The sequence below is a fragment of the Canis lupus genome, chromosome 19 (genome assembly GCF_003254725.2).
Source record: "Canis lupus dingo isolate Sandy chromosome 19, ASM325472v2, whole genome shotgun sequence".
Lineage (NCBI taxonomy): Eukaryota > Metazoa > Chordata > Mammalia > Carnivora > Canidae > Canis > Canis lupus.
This window is the reverse complement of record NC_064261.1, coordinates 17692791-17705267: the sequence shown is the minus strand read 5'-3', so window position 1 is coordinate 17705267 and position 12477 is coordinate 17692791. Positions and strand designations below refer to the sequence as shown.

The following is a 12477-nucleotide window of genomic DNA, read 5'->3' as shown; positions in this document are numbered from 1 at the left end:
GATATTGGCCATAGCAACTTCTTTACATAGGTTCCCTGAGGCAAGGGAAACAGAAACAAAAATAAACTGTTGGGACTACCTAAAAATTAAAAATTTCTGCACAGCAAAGGAAATAATAAAACTAGAAGACAGCTACTGAATAGGAAAAGGTATTTGCAATAACATATTTGAAAAACAGTATCCCAAATGTAAAGAACTTATATAATTCAATACCAAAAAAACCCCACCAAGTAATCCAATTAAAAAATGGTCAGAAGATATGAATGTACATTTCTCCAAAGATATACAGAGGTAAACAGACACATGAAAAGTCGCTCAACATCACTCATCATCAGGGAAATGCAAATCAAAACCATAATAAGATATTATTTCAGAATGGCTGTCAGAATGGCTAATAACAAAACCACAAGAAACAAGGGTTGGCAAGGATGTGTAGAAAAAGGAACCCTCTTGTCTGTTGGTAGGAATGCAATCTGGTGTAGCCGCTGTGGAAAACAGTATGGAGGCTCCTCAAAAAGTTAAAAATAGAACCACCCTATGATCTAGTAATTGCATTCCAAAAACACCAATTCAAAGGGATACATGCATCTCTATGTTTACTGCAGCATTATTTATAATAGTCCGATTACAGAAGCAACCTACCTATCCATTGGTAGATGAATGGATAAAGAAGATGTAGTGCATGCAACACACACACACACACACACACACACACACACACACACGAATATTATTCAGCCATAAAAAATGAAATCTTGCCATTTGCAACAACATGGATGGATCTAGAGAGTATAATGCTGAGCAAAATCAGAGAAAGAAATACCATAGGATTTCACTCACATGTAGAATTTAAGAAACAAAACAAATGAACAAAGGAAAAAGAGGCAAACCAAAAGATAGACTTTTAACTATAGAAAACAAACAGATGATTACCAGAGGGGAGGTGGGTTGGGGGATAGGTGAAATAGGTCAAGGGGATTAAGAGTACACTTAATCTTGTCAAGATTTGAGTAATGTTTAGGACTGTTGAATCACTACACCTGAAACTAATATAATACTATAAGTTAATTCTACTAGAATTAAAAAAAAAAAGGGTAGGGCCTTCAGAAGTTGATGAAGTCATAAGGGTGGAGCCCTCATGAGTGGGATCAGTGTCCTTTTAAAAGAGACCACACAGAACTCCCTAGCCAAATAGCCAATGAGCACATGAAAAGATGCCTAATATCATTACCCATCAGAAAAATGCATATCAAAACTAAGGGATATCACTTCACACCTAAGTAGGCTAGCTGTAATAAAAACAAATAGAAAAATAGAAAAAACAAAACAAAACAAAACAAAACCCACCCCAAACACAGACTATAACAAATATGGTCAGGAGGTGGGGAAATTGGAACCCTCAATTTCTAATGGGAATGTAAAATGGTTGTTTTGAAAAGTCTGTCAATTCCTAAATGAGTAAGCATAATCACCATAAGACTTAGTAATTTGGCTTTTCAGTGTATATCCAGAAGAAATGAAAATATATCTACTCCAAATCTTGTTTCTGTAGCATGTTCACAGCAGTATAATTCATAATAGCCTAAAATTGGAAACAACAGATGTTTATCAAGCGTGGATGGGTAAATCAAATGTGATTCATTGATCCAGTGGAATGTTATTTGGCAATAAAAAGGAATGAAGTATTAATAATTGCTACAACATGGATGAACCTTGAAAACCTTATGCTAAGTGAAGGAAGTCAGTCACAAAAGACCGCATATTGCATGATTCCACTTATGTGAAATATCCAGAATAGGCAAATCTATAGAGACAGGAAGTAGATTAGTGGTAGCCTAAGCCTGGAGATAGTAGTATTGGGGTCATGGGAGGTGAATACTAAAGGGTATGTATGATGAAAATGTCCTAAAATTAATTGTATTGGTGGTTGGTTGCACAACTGTGACTATATCAATAACTATTTGTTTGTACATTTTAAATTAATCGTATCATATATGAATTACTACAGACTGTTAAAGGAATTAGGAGCACCAGTAGTTCAGAACAAGAGCCCCCCCGTCTTAAAAAGATTTTATTTATTCATGAGAGACACAGAGAGAGAGGCAAAGACATGCTCAGAGGGAGAAGCAGGCTCCTTTTGGGGAGCCTGATGTAGGACTTGATCCCAGGACTCCGGGATCATGGCTTGAGCCAAAGACAGGCGCTCAACCAGTAAGCCACCCAGGCATCCTAAGAGCCCTTGAAATTATTTAATATCATGGTGACTTTGGAAAAAAAACTTGTCAGCTGGAGTGGATTGATTTGAGCAAGTCAAGTACACTAGGCAAATAAGCATAGAATAGCTTACTATGCTGGCAGTTAATATTTTTTTTAGCACAGTTTTCAAATAACTATGATGTTAAGAGGAGAAGAAAGTCTCAGGTGAATGAAAGCTACATGATCTAAAAAAAGGTCAATTTGGTAGATAATATTAATAAATTCCATATTCTTAATTTTTGCTTCAGTTATTTTAGGATTCTATTAGGTGCTACACATTTAAGATTATTAGGTCTTCTTGATGTATCTGACCTCTTATCATCATGCAATTACCTTGTTCATCTCTATACTACTTGCCCTGAAGTCCACATTATCAAATATTATAGCCATACCAACATTCTTATACTTTTATATTTTTCCCACATTTTTACTTTCAACTTGCCTTTGTCTTTTTGTTTAAAGTGCTTTTCTTATTAACACAGCTGAATCTTGCTTTTTTATCTTGTTGACAATTTTTTCCCTTAAATGTAAATGTTCATTTACATTTAGTGTAATTATTGATATGTTTGGGTTTAATCTACCATCTTGGATCTTATTTTCTAATTTCCTCATCTGTTCTTTGTCCGGTTTCTCTCTTCCTTCCTTCTTTTGGGTTAATTGGATAATTTTTTTTTTTTGTATTCTATTTTGCCTTATAGCCCAGCTGACAACTGTTTGGGTAGGTCAGCAGTTAGCCTTGCTCCTGAACTCGTCTTGTGAGATCTCTTTTTATCCTGCTTTGCATTTGGTGAAGGCTTCTTGCTTATCAGAGGGATCTTATTCAGCTTTGTCCTGCTTCTAGCATCTCAGCCTTAATGGGATTTTATTTATTTTATTTCTTAAAAATTTTATTTATTTATTCATGAGAGGCACAGAGGTAGAGAGGCAGAAACACAGGCAGAGGGAGAAGCAGGCCCCCTGCAGAGAGCCTGACATGGGACTGGATCCCGGATCCCCAGGATCACACCCTGGGCTGTAGGCAGCACTAAACCGCTGCGCCACCAGGGCTGCCCCTTAATGGGATTTTAAAGAAAATGTATGATTTTATGGCTCATACAGCTTGTTTTGGGCTGTGGTTATCTTTAAAGTATATATTTTTATAATTATATGGCAATGGAAACATTTTTTAAGCATCTACAATTAATGTTTATTTTTTAGTGGCTTCATATTGAGTGATAATTGCTTAGTGTGGAATACCCAAGGAATCTGTATAAGGTCAAGGAGCGATGGCATTTGCTTGGGGTATTGAGTCACTGGTGTTGGCCCCATGTTAATATACATAATCTCCCTTATGACCAGTAATACACACTTAGTGATGGTAGGGTACAACTGGGCTTACAGTTTATTGATAAAGCACCAAAAGAAAGTATAGTGATTATGCAGTCTTGTCTCATGAGCATGTATGCAGCCTTATGAGTTGAAAAGAGATATAAATATATTCATAATTAATATGGCTTATCTGGATCATATTAGAGCTGTATACAAGAATTTGTTTATATTCATTAACGTAATTTTGGTTATATCTGTTAAAAATGAAGCTTATTTTCTATACCTCTCTGTAATGTTGTGAAAAAGACTTTATGCCCCTCTTTGTTTAGTTTTCATGTTTTGATTATATTTCTCTTACCTTATATTATCTTTTAAGATTCTGTAAAATTTTGCCTGGTAAATGCAAGCTTACCTAATGCTGTGTTCTCTGAAATCTAGGAGTGACTGTTACACAGAGGAGAATCAGACATTAAATGTTCAACAGATTTTTTTAAATTTAAATTCTCATTCATAAAGTAGAGCAAATAGAATAATAAGCTCCCATGCTTCTTTTTTTTTTTTTGTTTTTTTTAAATGTTTCATTGTGCACCTCTCAGTTTAAATGATTCTTTTTTTTATTTTATTTTATTTATTTATTATAGGCACACAGTGAGAGAGAGAGGCAGAGACACAGGCAGAGGGAGAAGCAGGCTCCATGCACTGGGAGCCTGACGTGGGACTCGATCCCGGGTCTCCAGGATCACGCCCTGGGCCAAAGGCAGGCGCCAAACCGCTGCGCCACCCAGGGATCCCCAGCTCCCATGCTTCTAATAGCTATTGACATCAGTTAATCAAATCTTGTTTTATTTATCCTGCCCACTTTATAAAAAATTTGATTGGCTGCTAGAATATTTTATTTTTTGATTGCTAAAATGTTTTAAAGCTAATCCCAGATGTTATGTCCTTTTTTACCTGTATGTTTCTCTGATATGGAAAATTTTAAAACATAATTACTATGACATAATATCTAACAAAGTTAATTATTCCAGAATCTTTGAAACATTGCTTTTTCATGCCAAGTTTCCCTAGCTACTTGGACACACCTGGGAAAATTAACTTAGTTTGTTTCTAATCTTATCTAATTAATATTATGATTTCTAAATATTTGAATGTTTATTTTTTCTATTGCTCTGAAGAATGTCCTAGATACATTCATAGATATGTTCATAATTCATTCTGAGACCAGGTAAATTTTATAAGCAATGTATACCCTTACGGTGACTTATAATGTAAGAAGCAAAGTTCTGAGAAACTTGGCAATAAAGAGATAACCTGGCTTAACCAAGAATTTCCTAAATTTATTTGGCCCCAGAACCTGTTTTTTTTTTTTTTTTTATGTAATCTGTTAGCTAAAAGATATTTTGGAGAATACGATTTTGGCAGAAAAATGCAACCTCTGAATAGTAAAACAGAAGTTGTTAACTTCATTTTTATTTGAATTAATTAGATAATTATCCTTATGGGATAATCATAATCATGTAATATCTATTTTTTTTTTCCTACAGTCTGCTTAATGTTGATAATGCAGTATTAACAAGTCATCCTCTTCAGGATCTTATATTCTGAAAATCTTTCAACACACTGTAAAAGCAAATTAAGTATGAGCATTTTGTTTTTCCACGAGATAGATATTTGCAAAAAAAAAAAAAAAAAGGTATACATCACAATCCATCCATAAAGAAAGGTAAATACATTGGTATTGTATTAAAGGGGAAGCTAGAAATATGTGTAGAAACTCAAGGAAATACAAACCAAAAGATAGTAGTGAGTAATTCAATTATATTTTATTTGTGAAGAATTGGTTAAAAACTTTGAAGGGGCCCTGGGGTGGCTTAGTCAGCTAAGCATGGACTCTTGATTTCAGCTCAGGTCATGATCTCAGGGTCTTGAGATTGAGCCCGGGTTAGGCTCTGCACTCACCATAGAGTCTGCTTAAGATTCTCTCCCTCTCCCTCCGCCCTTTCTTCCCCCTCTTCCTCCACATTGTGTGAACGTGTGCACTCTCTCTCTCTCTCTCTTTTTTTAAAGATTTTATTTACTTATTTATAGACACAGAGAGAGAGAGGCAGAGACACAGGCAGAGGGAGAAGCAGGCTCCATGCAGGAAGCCCGATGTGGGACTCCATTGCAGGTCCCCAGGATCATACCCCAGGCTGCAGGCGGTGCCAAACCGCTGCGCCACCGGGGCTGCCCTGCACTCTCTCTCTTAATAAACAAAGAAACAACCTTTAAAAAGTTTAAATTTAGTGTGGAAATTCTCACAAGTGGTTTATATCTTTATGTACTTTTATTTAAAAAAAATATGTAATAGAGAGCATGAGCAGGGGCAGAGGGAGAGAAAAAGAGAATCCATAAGCAGACTCCTCACTGAATGCAGAGCCTGAAGCCAGGTTCAGTCCCAGGATGATGACCTGAGCTGAAACCAAGAGTTGGTGGCTTAACTGACTGAGCCACCCAGGTGCCCCTACATTTTTATGTACTTTATTTTTTTTCATTTTTATGTACTTTAAAATCTGTTCACTTTTTAAAACCTTGTAAGCAGTTAACAGAGCCAAGTGGAGGCTAATTGCACATCAAAGGAAAGGAAAACATTCTCCATTCTATCACTCTTCTGTTTATTAACCCAGGAGAAGGGAATTTAGAGGCACTCAAATTCTAGAGGATCTGTATCTCATCCTAATATGATCTAATCGACATCTGTCTCATCCCCCACCTTGCAAACCCTCCAGAGTGGATAAGCTGGTTGCACTTGACTTCATATTGTGTAAATGTGCAGACGGCTGTTTTTTCTGTGATGCCACAAAGGTAATTTTTCCATTACAGTCAAATTGCAACTTCAAGCAGAAGAGAGAGGCGTTGTGTCCATCAAAGGAGTATGTGCAAATCGCTATCTTGCTATGAAGGAAGATGGAAGATTACTGGCTTCTGTAAGTAATGTTCTCTTTTCTTGTAGTTTTTTTTTATTTGTTAGCTTCTGTTGCTGTTAATTTACTAGTATTGGTATTTATTTTTTTATTACGGATTTTATAAGTATTATATAATTTAATCTTTGTATTCATCCTATAAAGTAGTGGTACTCACCCTATTTCACAGATACAAAAACTGAAGTTCTGGGGCATAATAAAGTAACCATGGAAACACAGCTCACATGAGGTAGAACATAAGATGGCACCTGAGGCATTCTGGACTCTGGAGCATGAGCTCTAATTCATTGCATTTTACTGCCTTCTCTGCAAAGCTATTAAGCTACAGTTGTTAAAATTCTTATATTAAGCAGTTGTTTGAAGATCAGTGAGATGGACATATAAAATTTTCAGTATCAGGTTTCTTCTTTCAGATTTCACATACAAAATGTTTACAGTATAGAGTACTAGTTGAGAATGTGGGCTCAACCTAGACACTGATACTGGCACTGCCACATATTAGCTGTGTGTTCTCAAGCAAGCAAATTATTCTGAGTTAGATCCCTTACCTGTAAAATAGAGACAGTAATGATCCTACCTTAGAGAGTTATTGTGAGGACTAAACTAGATAATTTATATCAAATGCCCAAATCTGGATCATGTATCATAGATCCTCAAAATTTTTGCGTCATCTTCTATTTATGTATAAATTCATTAAGGACAAGGACTTCACTTACTTACTTTTTATCACAGCTAGTCAGGAGTCACAGCTCCTAGCTAGTATTCTTTTCACTAAAGCAGCCCTGTGAACTCCACCATTGTCATTAGAACCAGGATTACATGTCTGTTGGGCAGACATGATGTGTGGGAAATAGTGCAGAGAAAAAAAGCAGGATAAAAGACCCCACTTCTGTCTCACTGGGGGAGTAGATGGGATACATACCTAAAAGTGTGTGTGTGTGTGTGTGTGTGTGTGTGTGTGTGTATACACATAAACCGCAGCCATGATACCAATGCCAGTAGCCAGTTATTATTGCCTATAACTTTCCCCACAGAGGAGATCCAGTATTACTGAGCAGTTGTATTTTAAGCCATACCGAGTTTTTGAATTTTTTTTCTGAGTGAAGACCTTTGGATTTCTGAAGGTACCAAAACAAAGTTATAAAGATAAAGAATATTTCAATCATCTGATTGATCGTCTGACAAAGATGTATTTATGTTGACATATTTTTCAATTTACATGACTTTTGCAGGATAAATAACAACTCTGGGTGTAATGGTGTGTGCTCTCTCTTTGGTAGTTGAATAAACTTTAGAATCCTCTTCAAGAATAGCCAGTATTGAGTATAGAGTTGCCAGATGCTAGGCGTATGGGTTATAAAATTTAATACAAAATCATCTGTGCCCTTAATGAATCATATCCTGGGGAGGTAGAAGTGTAAATAAGTATTTGTAGGTGTAAGGGTTTTGATGTGTTCCTTCTATATATTGTGTAAATGTATAGTAATATTGGACAGGAAATAAGTATTATGATATAGGAGGTAATATAGGAAAAGAAGTGATTAAACTTGTCTTGGAAGACAACCTATAAATAGGATTTTAGATGATGTATGAGGAAATCATCAGGCAGTCAGGAGCAGAGGAGTGGAGATGAACATATACTATGTTATAGAACATAGTATATGCAAAGGCATGGGTGGAGAAGGCTTAGGAAGTACTTCTCTAGCATTACAAATAATTCACTACTTCTGGAGTGTAAAGTGCAAAGGAAATGCAAAGTAGAAGGGAAGAGATACAGCTGGAGAGATAGACTACCTGCTTAAGTGCCTTATACACCATGTGTTACACACAGTGGAAATCCATGAAGGGTTTTAAGAGACACAATCTGTTTTGAATTTGAGAAAGATCACTCTGCAGCAGTGTAGAGGATGGATTTGATGGGGCTGAAACTGGTGGAGACAAACCAGTTAGAAGGCCATTGTAATAGTCCCGATGATGAAAACCTGGCAATGACAGGACAGAGGATTGAGTGAAGTACTAGCACTTGAGATTGATTTGATTTAGGAGTGAAATAGAGGAAAAAGTCCTCAGTTTCTGGTTTGTATGAGAAGGTAGATGAGAAAGGGGAAGGAGGAAAAGAGCAAGTTCTGGAAAAAGGTAATACAGGTTCAAATTTAGACTTACCTAGTTTGAGTTGCCTAAGAGAAATTCAGATGGAGATGTTCACTATATAGTTGTAATTGTGGTCTGGAATTCGGAAGAGAGGTCTGTGTCACATATAGATTTGGGCGTCATCAGCATATAAGTAATAGTTGTATTAGGAGAATGGATGCGATTCCCAGGCAAAAAATATAGTCCTACAAGATGGAGTACTTGGGACTTCTACTTCTACTGTTCTTGTCTTTTTTTCTACCAGTCTGTTGTCAAGTTAAAGGGTGATGTAATACACTGGGAATCTACCAAAGTAGCACTTTAAATATTTCCAGGACAGTGAATCAGTAATTTTGGACAACTTTGAGTTTGTAGAGAGGAGAGGTTTACTCCTACTCTTCTCACGTCAGTATGTGACAAAACACCTGTAGTGTGACTCATGATGGCTTCTGCAATGGTTCGGTGTTGCTTTGGCTACTGTCAAACAGTGAAGGTGGTGGGGAAAATAAAGGAGATACAAAAATTTGCTTTTGTTATGACTAACTGTAGACAACACTAGTCAAGTGGTTTTAAAGTTCTCACTTTTTCTTTCTTAGTCTAGTTCAGTGGACAATTTGAAACTGTTATCCTGTAGTTTTCCACTTACTGAGATTAAAAGATCAAGTAACCTAGTAATCATGGTGGCATTGGAGGGATTATTTATCTCAAAACATAGGCTGGAATATATGTTCATCTGTAATGATTAAAAGCTTCATAGGTGTCAAAAGTGTTGAAAACAGAAACTACTTTACTTTCAAGAGCATCTCTGAAACTACTGGAGTCCATAAAAGAGGAGATGAATTTAAAACAATAGATACGAAAACTGAACTATCTTCTCATTCTTACAGAATTCCCTACAAGTTAGAATTAAGAGGATTTTGACCTCTTCTCTCGGTAAACAGTCATTAAGCTTTCCAAACTGTTGATTCTGTGCCACGAGAAGCAGAAATTGCTCTAAAATAAAGTGTTTTATAGTTTCTTCCTTACTGCAACAGGACCTTTCGCAAGATTAAGGTCATAGCATTTTATTTAGTCTTAAATATGTTTCTATCCCTTTGGCTATAGGTTCATTCTTCCTGATCCAACAGATTTCCTTCAAGTCAATGCAGTAAGAGTTAATTTAGCAATGCTTAGAAATTTATCACAGACTATGTGGGAACAAAGCTGCAGGTATTACACATATATGGAAAATTAAGGATTTATTAGTGGCAACAGCTAAGATTCAGTTGTAGCTCCCATCATAGGCTCGTTCCTGCCAAGTTCATGAGTTAATCTCCAGTTTTACCATTCAATGTATGTGGCTTGCTTCCTTGACATTTCAGCAGCAATCCTCTCTCTTAAATTAGTCTGGGTGGGCTATGTCAATTTTCAGATGAGAAGTGCCCCTACCCTCAACTCAAGGAGGTGGTGTCAGTGGGTCAGTTAAGTGACATATTTCTTTCTGAGTCAGACCCCTAGGCATCGAGCTGTCACCAACAGCAACTTTTAGGCAAGAAATTAAAAGTCTCGACCCTTGGCTATTCATATCTGTGCCAATATTTAATGGGTTGAGATGAATCTCTGATGGTAAAAGACACCATAGCCAGGGACGTCAGCAGAGACCTCACTCAGGTGACAATGAGAAGAGACGCCTGGCATATAAAAAGCCAAACAAAAAACCTAAGAGCAACTTTTGGTATAAGTCCAGTGTTGTGACCACTAGCAATCATGAGGTTGCAGATACTCCTTATAACCTGGAGAAATTGGGGGTTATGAACTTGCACTTGCCACAGGCATACTTCTTTCCACTCTTCTACCTGGCCCCATTTCAGACTGTTGTGTTATGGCACATCCCTGGAGTCTACTGCCTTCTCCCAGGTGTATGATTCCTGCAGCGATTTGCAAAACATCCTCATTTCCTCTCAGAAAGAAAAGTCTGGACACATAAAATATTTTGGTTTCTAAGAGTCATGTTTTGTTGACTGCTACCAGTTAAGAGTATGAAAAAAGACTAAGTTGTGTACTATTTTTTTCCCCCCAATACTTTCACATAGTAATGGCATGAATGCTTTCAGGCTAAGGAATTCTCACTGTTTGAAAAACATTTAAGGGTCTTTCCCTCTGCCCCTTTTTGAAGCTAGAAAATATAAAAGTTTAAAGAGTAACTATATTTAACTGCCAAAGCCTATATTTAGAGGCTGAAATTGAGTAGTTTTTAAATATGCAACAGATTTTTATTCTATTCCACAGCAGGATAAATTTTGTTGCCATGAACAACAGAAGTCAAGAACAAATATTAGGATTCATGATTTATGTGTTCACAAAATTGTAGGTTGTAAAAAATTGTAGGTTGTAAAAAACTGCATATAGTGAACTTAGCTGTAGTTTTAAATTTAAGTCACTAAACAGCATCAATATTAGCATTGGTATAGAAAACTTACCTGGTCTTTATATGCTAGAAAATTGCATATTGATTTCTATATAACGCTATTCATCATGATATCTTGAACAAGATATCTCAATATTAAAAATGTGTATATAACTTGCATTGATCCATTATAGTGAAACATGAAAAAAATGTATTTGGACGATATACACTTAATTACAGTAAAAAGTAAAATATTTTTTTTAACCTATAGAAAAACTTTAGTTGAAGGGCCTTAATCATGAAATGAGACTAGGGAAAATAGATTTTTGAGGGCTCAATTATCTAGATTGGCAATATATACTGATCAAATTTGTCAGAAAAATAGAGTAATTGAAGAGTAATGTATATATTTTTTTAAGAGATAAATGCAAAGTTTAGTTTTAGATTAAATGCAAAGTTTACTACCTAATGAAAATTATTGGTTTCAGAAACCTATCTTATAAAATTTACACAACATATATGTATATACAAAGATTAAGGTCAAATTTGCTTTTATCTTTTCATAATTTGAGTGTTTTATTTTGTTCTGAAATAATCAACATTGATACTCACATCATGTCTGGTTTTAATTCTCAGAAGTGGTGTAAGCAAAGCATTTTTGGATCCATGTTGAGCAAACTCCCTGTTAAGCCAAAACTGAAAAATCAAAGTACTGTAAAAGAATAAACAATCCAAAAAAACAGAGCATGGGGAAATGGCCATAAAGTTCACATCTAACATTTAGCAGTGGACCAGATTTGTGCAATTGGTGCATAAGGCGAAGAAATGGCAGTGAGGAGGAGAAATTACCTTATTTTTTTTTCATTGTATATCAAGACTTATATTAATCTTGATCATCTGGCTGAGGTAGTGTTGTCTCTACTACAATAAACATTATTCTTTTTCCCGCCTTTCCACACTGTATTCTTTATAAGTAAGTCATTTTACATAGTCCACATTTAAGGGATAGGGGCTTATTCTCCATCTCCTTGAGGGGGAAATCTCTACAAATTTGGAATTCTTTTGCATGAGAAATTTGTCTCTTCTCCATTTATTTATTTAATCACATCTATCAGTATATACTCATGGATACTGATTTTATACTTTAGGTTATAATCCAATATTGTGTTATTTATTTTGTTCAAACTACTTTTGCCATGGCCATTGGGAACTTTTCCAGTTGACTCCTATACTCTTTGACATACCCCCATCAATGTAGTTTGAAAAATGTAGTTTGTTTTCAAGTGTGTAATAGTTTAGTAAATTTACATATCTGAACATTCACAGGTGCAAGTTTTTCTTCCCTCCCCTTTGTTTTTGTAAAGGTACAAGTAACTTCTATTAAAAAAAAAAAAGTGGATTCATGATGTATTATCCACTTAATCACTGGTACTA

The 12477-nt window shown here is 35.8% G+C and overlaps 1 protein-coding gene across 1 annotated transcript in view; it reads left to right on the top strand.

The window, feature by feature from the left end:
• The window catches only part of FGF2 (fibroblast growth factor 2), a 65781-nt gene that overhangs the window by 45282 nt on the left and 8022 nt on the right, over positions 1-12477 (top strand). The window contains exon 2 of the mRNA XM_035702063.2: positions 6427-6530. Within this exon, the coding sequence (XP_035557956.2) occupies positions 6427-6530 (104 nt within the window). The remainder of the gene's footprint in view (positions 1-6426; positions 6531-12477) is intronic.